The sequence below is a fragment of the Penicillium arizonense genome (genome assembly GCF_001773325.1).
Source record: "Penicillium arizonense strain CBS 141311 chromosome Unknown PENARI_contig015, whole genome shotgun sequence".
In the NCBI taxonomy this organism is placed as follows: Eukaryota; Fungi; Ascomycota; class Eurotiomycetes; order Eurotiales; family Aspergillaceae; genus Penicillium; species Penicillium arizonense.
The window spans coordinates 409,937-427,732 of NW_019173292.1; the positions used below are offsets into that span (position 1 = coordinate 409,937).

The 17,796-nt window shown below is 50.5% G+C and overlaps 4 protein-coding genes across 4 annotated transcripts; 2 read left to right on the plus strand and 2 right to left on the minus strand.

The window, feature by feature from the left end:
* Positions 1-418: 418 nt before the first annotated feature.
* On the minus strand, positions 419-3,375 carry PENARI_c015G11094 (putative arsenite resistance protein Ars2; the record flags this gene model as incomplete). The annotated part of the gene is made up of 4 exons (XM_022633906.1): positions 419-973; positions 1,025-2,991; positions 3,044-3,213; positions 3,332-3,375. The coding sequence occupies 4 exons, from the start codon at positions 3,373-3,375 to the stop codon at positions 419-421; spliced, it is 2,736 nt and encodes a 911-aa protein (XP_022486452.1).
* Positions 3,376-4,915: 1,540 nt separating this feature from the next.
* PENARI_c015G03344 (uncharacterized protein) lies at positions 4,916-5,743 on the plus strand (the record flags this gene model as incomplete). The annotated part of the gene is made up of 1 exon (XM_022633731.1): positions 4,916-5,743. One exon carries the CDS (start codon positions 4,916-4,918, stop codon positions 5,741-5,743), a length of 828 nt encoding a protein of 275 aa, XP_022486346.1.
* A 1,254-nt stretch (positions 5,744-6,997) lies between these two features.
* hapB (CCAAT-binding transcription factor subunit HAPB) lies at positions 6,998-8,068 on the minus strand (the record flags this gene model as incomplete). Its single annotated transcript, XM_022633755.1, has 1 exon — positions 6,998-8,068. The coding sequence occupies one exon, from the start codon at positions 8,066-8,068 to the stop codon at positions 6,998-7,000; it is 1,071 nt and encodes a 356-aa protein (XP_022486364.1).
* Positions 8,069-12,358: 4,290 nt separating this feature from the next.
* Positions 12,359-17,326, plus strand: PENARI_c015G09393 (kinesin-3 motor protein uncA; the record flags this gene model as incomplete). Its single annotated transcript, XM_022633863.1, has 2 exons — positions 12,359-12,422; positions 12,489-17,326. The coding sequence occupies 2 exons, from the start codon at positions 12,359-12,361 to the stop codon at positions 17,324-17,326; spliced, it is 4,902 nt and encodes a 1,633-aa protein (XP_022486471.1).
* Between the last annotated feature and the right edge of the window lie 470 nt (positions 17,327-17,796).

The following is a 17,796-nucleotide window of genomic DNA, read 5'->3' on the forward strand; positions in this document are numbered from 1 at the left end:
AATTTTAGCTTGGGTTAGCATCTTGGAAGAGGTTGCTAGATGGGGCTTGTATAAATTATACCCACTATTTTTATGACAGCAGACACCTAATGTTGGAAAGGATTTCTGATATCTGGATCTTCAATTTCTGATTTTGAAAATAGGGATATTGTACATGCTAAAGATAAAGAAGACAAGAAAAGCCCGACGGGGAAGAAGTGATAAACAACAAAAAAGAAATGGTAAAAGCAAACCTCACAGATTGAGGAAGCCATGGAAATCAGTAATAAGCAAGTCGGGGCCATCACCCTCCAGCCATCCTGCCTATGCGCCGTATCGCCAGTTGAAGGATTGAAAAAGAGAACTAAAGGAGAAAAGGGAGAGGGTAAACAAAACAAGAGAATGGATAAGATCGGGAGTGGTAGATGTCAAGATTGATCTAGTAGTTCAACTCGCCGCTGCCGGAGGCGTCGACTGCGTCGAGATCCTCATAGCTCTTCAAGCTGCGGCCTTGGACGGCTTCGCGGGGTGGCATGGGTCCGCCGTTCGAGCCCATCGAGTCTGGGAATGGGTTTGGCGGGACCATGTTGGCGGCGGGGTGGCCGGCTGGGACTATGGCCGGGCGACCACCGTACATGCCGGACATGCCGCGGGGAGGGCTCAATCTGCCGTTGCCGTTGAATCGGCGACGGTCGTAGGGACCTGGACGGTTGTGACGGTGTTGGCCACGGCGCATAACCCCTGGCTGGTGCAGACCGTGGCTGTCATGGCCCATTGCATTGGTGTTCCAGCCAGCACCCATCATAGGCATGCTACCTGCGGGGAAGTTGGCCATGCTGTTGTTGGACATGTAAGGCATGCCGGAGAGGCTGAAGCCACGAGGAGTACCGGCCTGGTTGTGGCCAGGAAGGGGGAAATGACCGTTGCTATTGGCGTCGGATCGAGATGGAGCAATGCGTGATGGGTCCAGGACGTAAGCGTTTACAAGTGCAAGCTGATATCAGGTTAGTATGAAGGATGTCATGGACATGCTGTGAATACTTACATCGTTTTTGATACCTTCGAACCATTCGGTGTGACGCTTCTCAATATGCTTGCGCCAAAATTCCTGGGCTTTGAAAAGCTTAGTGCACTCTGGTGCCTTGCAACGGAACTTGGAGTCATCTTCCTGCTTCATATACTTAAGGAGTTCATCTTCAAGCGCTTCTTCCACGGGCTTGCCACCCAGTTTGGCAAGATCAGCGTTCTCGGGTTCTAGGATCTGCAACAGCTTGTCCTCAAAAGTCTTTACCCAGTTGAAGGCACGTTGCAACTGTTGTTCCGACTTAGAACCGTGCCGCTGAGATCGCTTCTCCTGAACGGGAGAAGAGGGGTCCTCTCCTTCCTCGCTAGGTTCTTTTCTCTTGACAGGGAACGGCTGACCAAGAGCACTTGCTCGGGCAACCTCCCTAGCCTGGGTGGAAAGACCAGTACGTGGACGACGAAGATGTCCTCCAGGGCACTTGCGGCTGAGCTCATGAACCGAATCACTCTCGAAAACACAGAAGAAGCAGAAGTTGTAGACGCGGCGGAGGTATTCGACAAGCAGGTCCAGCGTCTTTTTCTTTGCTGTCAAGTCCTCGTCATCAACCTCTTCCTCGGCAGGAGGTTCCTTCTCTTCGCCTTCTTCGACCTCTTCCTGGTCTGAGTGTTTCACGCTGACTGGTCCAGTAGCAGGAGCCTGGAGCTCGCCCTTGCCACGCAAATTCTCGACATATTCCTCGACCTTGCTGAGCCCGTCCACGTTGCCCATTTCAAGGTCCAACTTGGAAACCAACCGTCTGGCCATTTCAAGGTCACGCTCAACTCGCTCGGGTGCAGAGAATAAATCCCACAGAGCTTTCTTGCGTGGTTGCAACGCGGGAACATGGATACCGACATGGCAGACAAAGTCGCCGTGAACAGCATCGTGAATCGTCTTGTCATTTACGGCTTCAAGAGCTCTCTCAGCAACGGGGCCTGTAGCTCCATTGGCACCTGCATCCTGATCCATATCCTCGCGCTCCTCCTCGCGTCCATCTCCTCGCTCCACGACCGTGGTGTTGGCAGAGGGATGTAACATGATCCATCCCATACGATGGAACTTCTTGGAGGGGTTTGGATCGCTCAGGCTGAGGCCCTTGAAGCCACCATCCTCCTCCCCGAGATGCTCCTTGCAGAATTCCTCGATCTTAGTACGGCTGACGTTCGGCGCAAGTGTCTTGATAAGAAGGGCAGGCTGAGAGAGCGCTTCGTCACGAAGCTCTCCACCACGGACTGGAAGCAGATCCAGGACACCCATGTTTTCAGTGGGAGCCGTTGTTTCGCCTTCTTCCTTCTCAACCACACCTCCGGCACCATCGCTGTCATTCTTGTAAAGACCTTCAAGTGTGAAGTCTCTGAAAACATCGTTCTCCATATCCCTCTGCCACTGCTCATATGCAGCCTGGCGAAGAGGGAAGAGACGAGCACGAAGGGCATCACGAATCTCGGGAACATAGCGCTCTTTGAACCATTCTTCGTTGCGGTGCTGTTGAACAAACAACCTGGCCAATCGGACCTGCAGATCAACCTTGTATGAATCATAAGCCGCCTGGATTTGCGCACGTTCCTTCTCGCGATCCTCGCGTGCCTCACGCTCTCCTCGAACCCGACGTCCACCACTTTGAACACGCTCCCTCTCCTCGGTCACATTTTGCTCGGCTCTCCACCATTCGGCAAACCAATTGAATCCCACTTGGAAATCAAGGCTGAGAGGGTTTGGCATCGGGTTGGTAGGAAGGGGGCGCTTTCCGCCATCTTGTCCAGGAACATAACGGTCAATGTTGGCCGCCATTGGGGAAGGGGGACGTCGGCGGTCTTCGCGCTCACGGGCCGCACTTTCACGAGAGCCATTGTAGAAGTCCTCGCGGTGAGTACGACGGTCCGAAGGTTCATAGCGATCAATCACAGGAGAGCGGGAGCGCGGACGGGGGCGTCGACGATCCTGGGATGCTGCTTCATTGTCAACTTCCACATGTCTTCGAACAACACGCTTGTCTCTTACCTGGAGAACGACGTCTGTAAGAATCCCCAGGGGTGCGTCCCGAGAAGGAGTCAACCTCGCGGCTTCTGCCGGGGGAAGCGAAACCATCATAAGAATCCATTGTTCCGAAGCTTCCGGTGTTATCTTCCAAAGTACGCGCCTTGGCCACAAGTATTGGTCCAAGACTGACTCTGGATGAATAGACAGGCACGGAGCAGTCTCAAGCGATCGATCCGAAAGGAGGGAGGGAGGAGCCGCGCAATAAGCTAAGATTCGGTATCGTCAACGTTAGACCAAGCAACTTCATACGAGATAGCGGTGGCGGCTAGAAAGTTCAAGGATAACAGAGGCATTGTGTTCGGGAAATAGATGAAAGAAGGTCACGCAGCTGCCGGAATGAGGGTCCCAGGGAAGGTGACGTTGGGGACATCGTGCAGCAGGTGTATGGGGTATAAAAGAGATAAATTGAAGGAGCTCGCAAGAGCCATATCAAGCAGTCAAAGATGCGTATAAGAGGAGCCAACAAGCGCAGCGGTGGCAAGAAAGTGGAAGGGGATAAAGCAGGGATAGAAAAGAGACTGGGGGAGAAAGCCAAATTGAAAGAGAAGAGGGCCACCTACAAGAAGCCTGCGAAAACGCGATTGATGAGAGAAGAAGAAGCCGAGGAGGTGAACAGAGCTGGAGAGAGCTTGGCGCTTTGCCCAAAGAGGTAAGGCGTGACGGGGATGACTGGCAGATGCTGATTGGCTGGTTGCGGGTAGGAACAAATCGGGTTAGCAATGTCAATATTCCAGTTGTGAATCGGAGAGAGAAAGAAGGTGAAAACATGGATGAGTGATTCTCTGCGGAATCGTTAGAGGATTATCGCGGGATAGCGGAGCTACGAGCGAAATAAGAAAGTACCGTGAAGACGATGTATAGATTGCGGAAACTTGTGGTAGAACAGGGATGCGTACGTATCTACAATTCTCCTAGCATGGGGATACCGTTTGCAGAGCCACTCCTGTTGACAAACAGAAGGGGAGAGTTATAGACCCGGTTCCCTACTTGGATACCTCAGTACGGTTAAGAAGCTCTTTGTCCTAGGAAATTACATAGGTCGTATGCCAATAGGCATGATCTATAACTAGGGTTGACAGCAATCATGTGGGTTGCGAACCATTACAACTTGATGAGAGTAACGCGTCAATTATGCATTTGAGATATCAACTCTAATAATGACGCGGTTGTTTACTTGGCTGTATCTTCAAATATTTGATGTCAACGCTATAGATGATCAATTGCTTGCTTCCTTGAAATTTGTCGTTCCTTTCCTCCCTTTTCTGGTTGGTACACAAAAAGGCCAGTTTATATCAATAAGGGATATGAAATAGTCAGATTGAACGATACTAATTGGCATGGCATGATTGCCTCTGCGATCTGGCCTCCTTTGTTTGCTTGTCCTAGTTAATCCATCCAGTAGGACTATTTAGTCTGCTGCTCCTCCACTGAGAATTATTATCATCTTCTCCCTCTCTCCTCCATAGGAGCCATTTGCCCATCAAGGGTATTTATCCGTCATGGCAGGCGTTAAGCGCATTGCCTATTTATAGACCCTGAAAACATCGTCATAACCCCAACATCCGCCTTTCTTTGTTTCAGCAGCTATAGCACAAGACACGACAAGAGCATATACAAAGTACAATCCACATGTCCACTCTCGTGCACAATTATCATTAAACGACTCGCAACAAACCAAGACAATCCCGCAAAGTCGCCTCATCCCTACTCCATATACTCCCCTCTATATCCATGAAACCCAACCGAGCCCGTTGATTGGCTCAAACTTACCCACTCGCATCACCACCACCACAGCCAACACCACTCACCCAATCCAATCTTATCCCAGAAACAATGGGCAGTCTACTCAATTCCCGCTGGGCCCCAAACACAACCCAGCCAAATGAAAGATACCAACCCCGGCACACATTCACCAATATCCACAATGTCCACAATCACAGGACAAGAAGCTCCAGCCCGGCATTCACACCACCATCATATCGACCACCTCCACATCAACAAGGAACCCTCTTATCACCAGCAGAAGAGTTATCTCGCTTCATGAAAATTGTCGCAAGACTCCGCTGGAAACTTCCCTTCCTGGCCGAAGGCTACAGACTAGCAACGCTGACCGATGCCGTTGAACCGGGTGAAGTCGTGCACGCGGAGATAATGTTCAAGATTGATTTCCATGAGTACTATGCGCTTCTTGAGCGTGCTATTGTGCATTTGCTTGCTGTTTTTAATATTTCTGTTTCGGCGGGGAGGGGCGGGGGCGTTAGTGTTGATGGCAATGGGCGCGGTGGTAGTGTCCATCGGTATCATGCCAATGTCCTTGAAGCATTACGGGAACAGTCTACGCCTTTATCTCCGGTTCTTGGGAGCGGAGTTGTTTATTCGCAGTTGCAGCGCGCGAAGGAGTTAAGGAATCGGTGGAAGACGGCTGATTTGACTGCTGAGGAGAGGGAGCGGCAGGGGGAGCGGAAGGAGGTTGTTGCGCTGGCTAGTTTTGATTTTGAGGGGATTCTTTCAGATATATTTCTGGGCTTGGAGGAATCTTATGTGCGTGCTAAGGACCATGTTGATAAATGTATTCGGCCGGATGATGGGCCTGGGGTGGAGGCTGATGAGGAGGATGGGTGGGGATTTATGGTTGATGCTATGGACTGGGAAGCTGTTTGAAGGGTTAGTTTGGGTTTATGTAGATACAGTGTGGGCATCGGTTGCTGGCGACTGGTGTTACCTTTGAGTTTGTGTTATCGCTCCGATGATGTGGATTTTGGCATGGAGAATATCCATCCTTCTGAGTTTTGATTAGATACCAAATGCATGATATACATGGACAGTGAACGGATTCCATTGCCCGCCTTCGCTGAATGTATCCAATAATCAGGTCGGAAGTGCTATAATCAAGTAGTAACAGGACTAAACAGTCATGGACGACCAAGATAAGGGTAAATACTCAGACACGGAACATATGGCACAGTAGTAACCTATATTCACATCGAACTCAGTCTTATAGATCTACAACCCAACATCCACCCAACCAAACCAAAATCAAGGCTAAGAAAAGAAAGCAACAATATTCAAATTCAGAATGATATTCTTAGCACGAATCAGTCGCAGATCCAGACCAGTCCAATTCCAGTTCCAGTCTTTCGAAACCCGATTTCCCGATACCGATACCGATCTGTTTTTCCAGTGATGGAGGCCCTCTCTAATATTTCCCAGCCGGAGAGAAAGGAAATGAAACCCAATAAACCCGCAACACGAGACACCAATAAGTGAAAAAAGATAGATAAAAGACCGGGGTATGTTGACAATCCACGCGTCAAAGGTAGATCCTGGAGATGGGAGTATGCGAAAGTAGATAATAGAAAAGAGGAATGACAATCGGGAACCGTTGAGACTGGTGGACATTTGTTAGGGGTTGTAGTTGATATACAGGGAAGCCCTATAGTAGTGGATAGTTGACATCCCATACTAGAACAGACCAGACCCAATCAACAATTTCGTAACGCGTCAACAGTGAATAGTTGATATCGATTCGGATGCTTGAAGTCATTCTTGTCTTGTACACGGCACCTCCAGCCTGAGGGGAGCCATCATCGAAGGGGGAATACGAACAAAAAAACAAAACCAAAAACCAATCGGACAAGAGGGGAATGAGAAGAGAATAATCGTCCCAGCGTAGCGGTTATAAACAGACATCAGGGGCAAATTGTGAGATCAGAAGGGAAAAGGGTAAAAAGCATATCAAGGGGCATAGAGCATAGAAACAGGTGATCCATACACATCGCTCGCTAGAGAAAAGGTCCGAGACATCCATCCATAAAGCCGTGACTACAAATGAAAAACAAAAGAAAAGGTATTCACATCACTGGACTTAGACGTCTAGGTCAGGACGTCTTGTTGGTGATGTGAGAGGTTGACCACTCAACCATCCTCATCCGAAGCGTCAGCAGAGTCTTGCTCACTACCATCAGCGCTGGCGGTCGTCTTCGTCTTCTTGGAGCTCACGACGTCATCATGGACTTCGCTTGACTTGCGCTTCTGTCCGGCGCCGTTCGCTTTCGCCAGGTCCTTGCTGATATCCTCAAAAGTGGCAGGTTCGCCAGCCTCCACGCGCTTCTCCATGGCGGCAACTTCATCTGCTGTCAAGAAACGGCCACCGGGCCCACGGGGTCGGCGCATGGCATGGTTGTGTCGTGACTCGTGGAGATAAGGCTTGCGACCCTTGGACGTCAAGCGCAATTGCTCTTCGAGCTTTTGGCGTGCTACTCTGCGCTTCAAGATGCGGTGGAATTGCTTGGCGTTGACGTACAAAGGCGACTCTTCCTGGTTGCTATTCGGGACCATGTCAGGGGAGGCCTGGTTCTGTACGGCTGTCTGGGGTAGCGGGGGTGCGATGGAGGGTCGGCCGACGTGACTCATCACCTGTGCGTTGGGGGCATTGGGGCTGCCGACATGGCTCATGCGACGTTGCGATAGCTGTTGGTTCGGCGGCATCTGGACATGTGATCCCATTGGGGGCATCTGACCGCCCATCTGGGGAGACCGGGGATTACGATCCTGTTTCATCTGCATGCTAGCCATGCGCGGTGAGCCTCGGGGTCCTGGCGCCATCTGTCCGGCCATGGAATCCTGATGCATGGGGTAGAACTGTCCCGAGGCAGCAGCGGTGGCCATGGCGGCGGCCTGCGTTGGTGAGATGCCATAGCCCTGGGGCATAGCCGTAGGGACACCATAGCCCTGAGGGAAGTTCATCTGTTGGTGAACGGCCCCGGATGCATTCTGTGCTTGTTGATAATGCGGTTGCGATGGGACGATGGGAGAGGTCTGGTGGGCGGAGTGTGGTTGAATAGGTGCCTGGGCGTTGGTAGGCGATGCCATGGACCCGACAGGAGGACCAGCGTTGGGCGCGCCGGTTTGGTAAGGACCAGGGATGTGAGAGGATGCGTGGGGATGTTGCCCATGGGACTGTTGATACTGTGGGGGATACTCCATTATGACAGAATGTGATAGATTCACACGGCGTGCAGCACTGTTTCAGAGATCGATCTAAAGTGGCAATTGATTGAAGTCACCAATCAGACCGAGCAGATTGAGTTAGAGTCGCACGTCAAGACGGATCAAGGTTGACGGGGACGTTTGTTTGGTGTAGAGCGATATCGCGGGGCGCGCAATGAGGGAGTCACCACAAGCGTAAGGCTATGCGGCTAGTGATTCGACGATAGGTCTGCAGGGGGTCTTCGCGTCAGCCGAGCGCATCGCCGAGCGGTCACTGGATTGGGTGGGGGTATGGAGAAGAACAGCACAGGGACCAGGCACGTACAAAGGTATTGGCCTGTCGTCAAAGGAAACTCTTTAAGCGGGCCTGTGAGAATTATCTCGAACGGCGGTTTTGGCTCTTTTGTGCAAATCCACACTCCCACTGTCGGGTGTAACGTGGTTGGGCTGTGATGCAGTGCCGGGGGGTACCCCTCGACGCGATGCTTGATGCGTTGTCAAGGACCTGATGATGCCACAATGTGGTGGCTACTTCCAGCACGGTCGGCAGGCTCACACAATTCCACTGCCACGTCTGTAGAATCTGAGGCGGTGCTGACTTGCAACCTTGATGTCAGACTGCGCCTTTAGGCTCCGCGCGAGACTAGAGATGAAGGTTAGCATTGTCCCTTCTGGCCAATCAACGCGAGAAGCCAATGCTCGGTGCGTTGTCCGGAGAGCACCCAGGTGGAGGGGCGTTGGGATTCCAAGGCGGGTTAGACCAAGGCTTGGGGCATGTATGCGTTGGCAGTGAAGCTACATACCTTTTGACTTCTGCAGGAGCAGGTGAAGATTTGAGGCAAGACTAGATACGGCTCAACGGCGAATCAGCGCGACTAGATGTATGTTAGTTGCGACTGGATACCCACGAGGGATGATGTAAATGTCAGGGACGCGTGCAGGGAGAAACACAAAGCGCGGGTAAATCGGAACCAATAAGAGAGGGGAGGAGATAGATAATAGTCCAATCCCACACGCGTTGTTTGGGGAGCTCGTTACCTTACTAGGCACGGTGGAACAGATTGGACAGAGATAATCTCCGTGGAAGAGATCCAAGGTTGTGATTTGACCAGAGATGGGGGGGAATCGTGCCAACGAGGTTCTGTGCGTGTCACGGACAGTTCCGCTCGATAGTAACGAGGTGTAAATGAGAGTAAAGCAGTGTAATGGGTGTAATAGTGTAAAGTGACATATAGGCATAGACAAATAACATACGCGTCTGGGAATCTCAAGCATAAATGCAATTCAAATATCTTACCTTCAAATTGACACCTAAGGTAGTAAGTACAGGGTTACCCCCGACGAATAGTGTTAGAAAGGGGGCGCTGTGCGATGGTTGGAGGACTGAACAGGAGCGGGCAACCAACGAGAGAAGGCAGATGAAGGGAAAGGCGAAAAAAGGGCGGATGGGGCAGTCTTGTAGGAGATTGACTGGCCGCTGTGAGCGACCGCCTTGTCTGGTGGGTCTGTGAGTGGCTGTAGCGGGATACTGCCCCATTACTCAATATTACTGGCCGATCTGGCGTGTTTGGGCACTCAAATGGCCCCGGTGGTAAGGCTGTGACCATACGGTATGTTTACCATCCGGCAGTCCCGAGACTGTGAGACCATGACGTAAGTTACCAGTATTCAGTAAACCATCAATACTCGCCTGATATCGCCATATCACGGGGTTTATACATAGGCAATACTGATATCTCATTCACTAGGGAGTGCTCCCTTCATTTACTTAACTGTTATGTATCGGCTGTTTTTCTTTTTCTTTTTCTTTTTCATTACTCGGCTCTCTGTCCTAGTCGGGTAAGTATCCTCCACCTTATGTCCCATTCCAATCGTGATCCTTGCACTCAGATACGCAAAGAGACGAAAGAACTGTTCTCTCGGCTCTCTGCGTTCCCCCTGTCACGATACTCGTCACGGTCCCGAAATAGTGTGATGAGATACGGGTGGCGGTAATGAAACCTCCTGAGCGCCAACATTGCAATCAGGGCGGAGTGACGGCGTTCTTGGACCTTGGAAAGTCGATCTGGCGCCTTACCTTCTCCTGATATACGGCTTATTTCCCTGGAAAAGAAAGTAAAGAAAATGACAAATGAAGTCATGACGCAATCCGTTTACCCGAACTAATTTTATTAATTGGCGGTCGAATGCTCACCGATTATTGACATCTCCACCTTCCTCGTATTCGATTCGAGGCTCCTGAAACCCGTTGAAAGTGGACTACACATGTTATGTAGATATATTGATGTATACTCCTATCCACATACATTCTAGTGCTGAACCGTCATTTTAGTAGCATCCATAGGCCATTCAGAGGAGGCGAAACCGCCGATTCGCAGGAACAGATGGGTCCGATCTCCGGAACCCCACGTGTGGAAGCTTGACCGCCTCGGAACCATAAAGAGATCCGAGCTTCATTGTCTACTGTTCACCGTTACTTGTGAGGAATTTATATAGCGATAATTACTATTTATAACTTTGGCTTCTCTTTCAAGTCTGTGTTCAAGTCTATTCAAGTGTAGTTTGTAGTCTTGGCTGACGAGCGGCTCCCGTACTCTGTATCAGAAATATATATATCGTAAACAACCCCAACAATAGCATCAACTACCATTTATCCATTTCAGTGTCAAGACAGATTCAAAATAAACCAAAAAGCCACCAGGAGAACCAGGAAACAGTAGCCATCTCCAAGCAAAAATCCTCTTATACCTGGTCATGCCTTCACTTCGGGACCCTCTGTCCATTCTCCATAACATAGATTTCCTGAACTCGGGCTTTACCTTCATTTCGGAGAAGACACAGCAAATCTTCCAGGTAATTAGAGCTTATAACAGACACAGTCTTATTAGCAATAATAAAAGATGAGATGCAGCTCGGTAGGAGATCTTACGTGGTCGGGTTGTCTGGAATAACTGGAGACCTGGATAGAAAACCAGAGTCATTCAAAGGCAAGGAAAAACAGAAGGATATTTCGGATACACACTTGCGACTATAATAACCACCACACAGTATGGGCAAACAGATCAGAGATACTACACCGAGCGGAAATCCAAGGCCTAAGCCACCTGTGTTCCTTTGTCGGACATGTTAGTATTGGCGTGCGAAACTTTTGGATTATTCCGTGAAAGCACGTTTTGATAAGAGTTGGATACGACTATGTATCTGGTGATGTGAGACAAAAAGTTGAGTCGAAACAGGAAATGAAATTCGCTATCCCAGGCAGACATCTAGATACCATCATTATCATGTACGTATACCAGCTTCCAGACGTATACATAGCGTTTCAAAGCCGCATCCGAGAATGGAACCGGGGCTCAGCATCGTGACTCAACTTTACATCAACACCCCTCTTTCGAAAGAGGGAAAGAAATGAACGAAAGTAGCAATTTATCAAGCAAGTGTGTATCCATGAAACGAATCAACATGAAGCCCAGCAATCTTCGAGACTACTCCGAGATTCATATGGCAGTGGTATCCTGTGCGGAAACTCCAAATAAGAAAATATAGAAAGCTGAACCAAAGCCTAGACCATATTGATATTCTTGCCTACTTTCCGCAAAGATTCGATAAATATACCTGAAGTGGAGTAGTATAGGTACGAGGTGGACCATGACCAAGCTTTGGATTTGAAGTAATCATAGATCAATTGAGCAGGTATGCACTCGACCAACCAAACAATCATGTCCACACGTCCCTCATTCGAACTATGATTCGTTCATCCAATATGCTAGTGCAAGTCATCTAACTCTTCAGCCCCTTACAGTGGCGGTGGACCGCTTACTCAGCACGCCCGCTCCGGGGACTCATGTGGCTTTTCCGCATGGTCAAATCGACTCGACCACAATCGCATTTTGCTGTTCTTGTGTTTCGAGCAAATCAAGTCTGTGGCTGGCGTGCCTCGGTGCTCAACTCTCCAACTCGCAAGATCCAGGCCTCCGCGCCTCCCAGAACCCTTCCCCACAAAAAAAAACATCACAAACACGCTCCCAATATTGGACCGATACATGACGTCTTTGTTGACACCGACCCATTCGACCCTTGCGACCATCCACACTCGAACAAGCACAAGCAATTCACATCTCTCCGATCCCGCGCTTATCACCCTGCGACTGCCTTTCGAGCCGCGCTCCTCGCGGAGTTCGCGCATCGGTGTACCCCTGTCACTACTTGCATCCCACTTCCGCACTCCGGTCTCCATACACGTCCATTGTTGACGACCACTCCCAGTGCATGGGGTAGAGAGCAAAGATGGCTCCAGGCGGCGGTGGAAATATTAAGGTGGTGGTGCGGGTGCGGCCTTTCAATAGTAGAGGTGAGTTGGATATGCTAGGAGAGGCCATCCCTACAATACGGAGCTGACCATTTGTCTCTTTTGCAGAAATCGAGCGCGGCGCAAAATGTATCATTTCCATGAAAGGACCCCAGACCATTATCACGGCACCACCCGGCGCACAGGATGCATCACGAAAAGGCGGGAAAGGAGCTGTTGAAGGACCGAAGGTGTTCGCCTTTGATCGATCATATTGGTCTTTTGATAAGAAGGCACCACATTTTGCTGGCCAGGACGATCTCTTTGATGATTTAGGCTCCCCGCTTTTAGACAATGCCTTTGGTGGTTATAACAACTGTATTTTCGCCTATGGGCAGACCGGTTCGGGGAAGTCATACTCTATGATGGGTTATGGCAAGGAATACGGTGTCATCCCGCGAATTTGTCAAGATATGTTTGAGCGGATTGTCGCGATTCAGAAGGACCAATCTTTGAACTGCACAGTCGAGGTGTCATACCTGGAAATCTACAATGAACGAGTACGAGATCTGCTCAACCCGTCAAATAAGGGCAACCTTAAGGTCCGTGAGCATCCGTCTACCGGACCATACGTCGAAGATCTGGCCAAGCTTGTGGTCCGCTCCTTTGAGGAGATTGAGAATTTGATGGACGAAGGTAACAAAGCTCGAACGGTTGCCGCAACGAACATGAACGAAACCTCGAGTCGATCACACGCTGTCTTCACCCTGACCTTGACACAAAAAAGACACGACAATGAGACATCTATGGACACCGAGAAGGTGTCGAAAATCAGTTTGGTTGATTTGGCAGGTTCAGAACGAGCCAATTCAACTGGAGCCACTGGCGCACGATTAAAGGAGGGTGCGGAGATTAACCGTTCCTTGTCAACGCTTGGTCGTGTCATTGCTGCCTTGGCTGATGTCTCTGCTGGCAAAAAGAAAAATGCCTCCATGGTCCCTTACCGTGATTCAGTGCTCACATGGTTGCTGAAAGACTCCTTGGGTGGTAACTCCATGACATCTATGATTGCAGCCATTTCTCCTGCAGATATCAACTTTGAGGAAACTCTTGGTACCTTACGATACGCCGACTCCGCCAAACGAATCAAGAACCATGCCGTTGTGAACGAAGACCCGAATGCACGCATGATCCGCGAATTGAAGGAAGAATTATCACAGCTCCGCTCCAAGCTTGGAGGTGGAGTGATACCAGGTGCAGTCGGTGGCGTGGGAGCTCCTGCAGAGGAATATTATCCACCTGACACACCGCTGGAGAAACAAATGGTTTCTATCCAACAGGCAGACGGAAGTGTCACCAAGGTCAGTAAGGCCGAGATTGTGGAACAGCTCAACCAGAGTGAGAAGCTTTACAAAGATCTCAATCAGACCTGGGAGGAGAAGCTGCAAAACACAGAACTTATCCACAAGGAGCGTGAAGCTGCGTTGGAGGAACTCGGTATAAATATTGAAAAGGGTTTCATTGGACTGAGTACACCAAAGAAGATGCCCCATTTGGTCAACCTTAGCGACGATCCCCTTCTTGCAGAATGCTTGGTGTACAACATTAAGCCAGGGACCACCACAGTTGGCCACATGGATCAGGGTCAAAGCGTCGAGATTCGACTGAATGGATCGAAGATTCTTGAAAAGCACTGCACATTCGAGAATGTGGACAATATTGTGACAATTGTCCCCACCGAAGGGGCCGCTATCATGGTCAACGGTATGCGGGTTGACAAGCCAACACGACTGAAGAGTGGTTTCCGGATCATCCTTGGTGACTTCCATATCTTCCGCTTCAACCATCCCCAAGAAGCCCGAGCCGAACGTGTTGAGCAGAGCTTACTGCGTCACTCCGTTACCACCAGCCAGCTTGGATCCCCCGCGCCAAATAAAACCCACGATCGGAATCTGAGCAAGACCGGGTCTGAAGTGGATGGCGATTCAACCGGGACAGACTCCCCGATGCCATCACAACGTGGCCGTGAATCAGACTGGTTCTTAGCTCGCAGAGAGGCTGTGAATGCCATGGTGGGTCCGGATCAGATCTCTCACTTGCCAGATGATGAGCTCGATACTCTGTTCGAGGATGTGCAGAAGGTTCGAGCGGGTCGGCGTGGCCTGCCAGAAAACGAGGAAGACTCCGACTCCATTAGCTCCTTCCCCATTCGAGACAAGTACATGTCTAACGGGACAATCGACAACTTCTCTCTTGACACTGCCATCACCATGCCAAGCACCCCCAAGCAGCACGACGAGGAAGACCCAGGCGCCGCTTCGCTCAACCAAGCTCGCCAGGATATGCAGCGACAGCTGGATCGTCGCAAGGAAGAATTCCAAGAAAGACTGAAGACTGTGGAAGCATCATCTACCCCCGACTCCCCAGAGCTTCGAACCGAGAAAGAGCGAATGGAAGAGGCTTTGCGAAGCGCCAAAGAAGAATTTGAGGAGCAACTGAGAAAGCAAAAAGAGGGTTTCGAGACTCAGATGCGAGACATGGGCAAACCAATCCCACAAATCTTCGAAAATGGCTTCGCCAAACTGGACGATCGCGAAATCGAAGTTGCACGATCGGTGTTCGGCCACTGGTCCCAGCGCAACTATGTTCGCATGGCAGAGAAGATCCTGCAGCATGCCTCGCTCATGAAAGAGGCACAGATCATGAGTCACATCATGGATAAGAATGTGGTTTTCCAATTCGCCATTATCGACCATGGTCATAACATGGAATCGTCATATGACCTTGTGCTGAATGGAATCTCTGGAGACGAGGACATCTTGCTAGACGAGGCTAAGAAGCCTTGTGTGGCTGTCCGAGTAATTGACTACAAGCAGTGCGTGATTCATCTGTGGTCAATCGAAAAGCTCCAGCGCCGCGTGCAGGCCATGCGCCAACTACACCAATACATCGACCGTCCCGACTACATTCAGCACTTCAAACTCGACAACCCTTTCTCCGAACCGTGTTCACATCAGTACTCCCTCGTTGGCGATGCCGACATCCCCCTGACGGCCGTTTTCGAGACCCGCGTGCAAGACTTCTCCATCGAGATCACATCGCCATACACTCAAAGTGTCGTCGGAATCATTCGACTCTCGCTCGAGCCATCCTCCGCTCAGGCACCGTCGTCAACTTTGAAATTCAACGTCGTGATGCGGGACATGGTTGGGTTTGCCGAGTGGGAAGGGTCTGACGTACATGCACAGCTGTTCGTCCCGGGAATTTCAGAGGAAGGAGGCGCCACTACAACTCAGATGATCAATGGGTTCGAGGATGGCCCGGTCCGGTTTGAAAGCGTGCACAGCATGAGCTTGCCGCTCTCGAGTCCCCGGACAGCCGCATTGAAGGTCTGTGTCTACGCTTGTGTGACTTCAGTTCATCTCGACAAGCTTCTGAGCTGGGACGATATGCGTGACTCGGCAGAGCCGTTGCCACAGAAGCGCACTGCTCCTCGAATTGCCGAGTCGGAGTTCTATTCAGAGGAACGGCACGACGTCTTTGCTCGAATTCAGATTCTTGAAATGGCCGAATCTGGTGAATACCTCCCTGTGGAGGTTGTGCAGAGCAGCAGTCTTGATGCCGGCACATCTCAGCTCCACCAAGGATTACAGCGCCGTATCTCCATCAATATGACCTATAGCTCGACAGAAAGTCTCCCATGGGACGACATCAACAACATTCGCGTGGGGTCTGTTCGCCTTCTCGATCCCTGGGGCAAGATTCCAGACCAGGATTTCCAGACCCCGGACGTTCCCTTGAAGTTTGTTCACGAGCCAATGGTCAGGGATAACGCTGATGGGACATCCCACGTCACAATCGTGGGTCAATGGGACTCAAGTCTTCACGGCTCTCTATTGCTTGACCGAGTGACAGCAGATAAGTACCGGGTACAGGTGACAGTTCGCTGGGATCTCGTTTCCAGTCGTCTTCAGAACCCCGTTGTATTCGAGGCCGACCAAACTCTTCAGATTCAGGGACGTACCTATGTTCGCCAGCAGTCGATGTTCAAGCAATTCTGGAACTCGATTCGTGTTGTGCATTCGACGACCCGGATGTACTCTTTGGTCATTCGTCCGATCTCAGCCAAGCGCGCTGCTGACCTATGGCGCATGAACACACAGAATGACTATGTCAAAGGAGAGGAGCTGTTAACTACCTGGGCACCCCGAAAAGTCTCACTGGTGCGAGACTACATTGCCGCTCGTAAGCGCAGACTGCGTGTTGCCGAGCTCCATGCTGCCCGAGGTGCTCTCAGCGCAGGCAGTTTGATCGCATCGCCGGCTCGCAGTGGAAAGTCTACGCCAATGCGCGGCACAGATCTCAACGAACGCAAGTCCAAACTTCTTCGGAAGTACCTTGATCTGTGGTCGCTCAAACAGGACCCCACCGAAGCGATCCTGATCCGGAGTAACACCGAACCCCCTACAGATGGAGCGGCGACTACGTCGCACATCAAAAACTCAAATGATACCAACGGCCTCTCCGACAAGGTGTCACTCAAGCCTCGCTTTGTGGCTACCATTCAAACCCTTCCTAAAAACCCATCCGCCTTGAAAACGGGCTATGTGCTTACCCCTGATGACACAAACAATGTCTGGGTTCGCCGTTTCGTGGAGCTCCGCAGGCCGTACCTCCACATCTACTCCGTCCCAGAGGGCGACGAGATCAACGCAATCAACCTCCGCAACTCGCGCGTGGATCATGCACCCGACTTTGCGAGACTACTCGACGGGTCTGGAGCTGGAGCAGACCGCTCACTATCCGCCAAGGGACGGCCGAATATTTTCGCCGTCTACGGAACCCAGAATACGTTCCTCTTCGCCACTCGCACCGAGGCACAAAAGGTGGAATGGATCCTGAAGATAGACGAGAGCTACTTCAATAGCAACAGTCCCAGTGCGGCCGCGAGCAGCGATGGCCGATGATTCTCTTTTCATTCGCCAGCTGGTTGTGCTGCGGATATACCTGTGGAGAAGCGTTTTGCTTCGTCTGCTTCATGTGTTATGATATTACGGGTCTAAGTCTGCCTTCTGCCTTGTCATTTCGTTTTGCCCGTTTCCTTTCATGACCTGTTGAGATACCCCTTGAATATATCGACTCGCGTGGCCTCCCTCTTATGTACATAATAATCCGATATAGTTGGGACTATAGATTGGTTGCACATATCTTGTTAGTGTTTTAGCAATAGCGTGTAGAAATCAATGTTAGACTTGGCTATGATGTCTGGACACTCGAACAAGAACTGAACAATATGATATCACCGCAAAGTGCACATTGCTGAACTGTTACATGACAGTCGGAGAGATTTGATATCGGGGTTGGATAGGTGCGATGATATTGAATACCATAATTCGAAGGGAGAGGGGGAGGGAAGACATTTTGGCGTCTGTAGGGG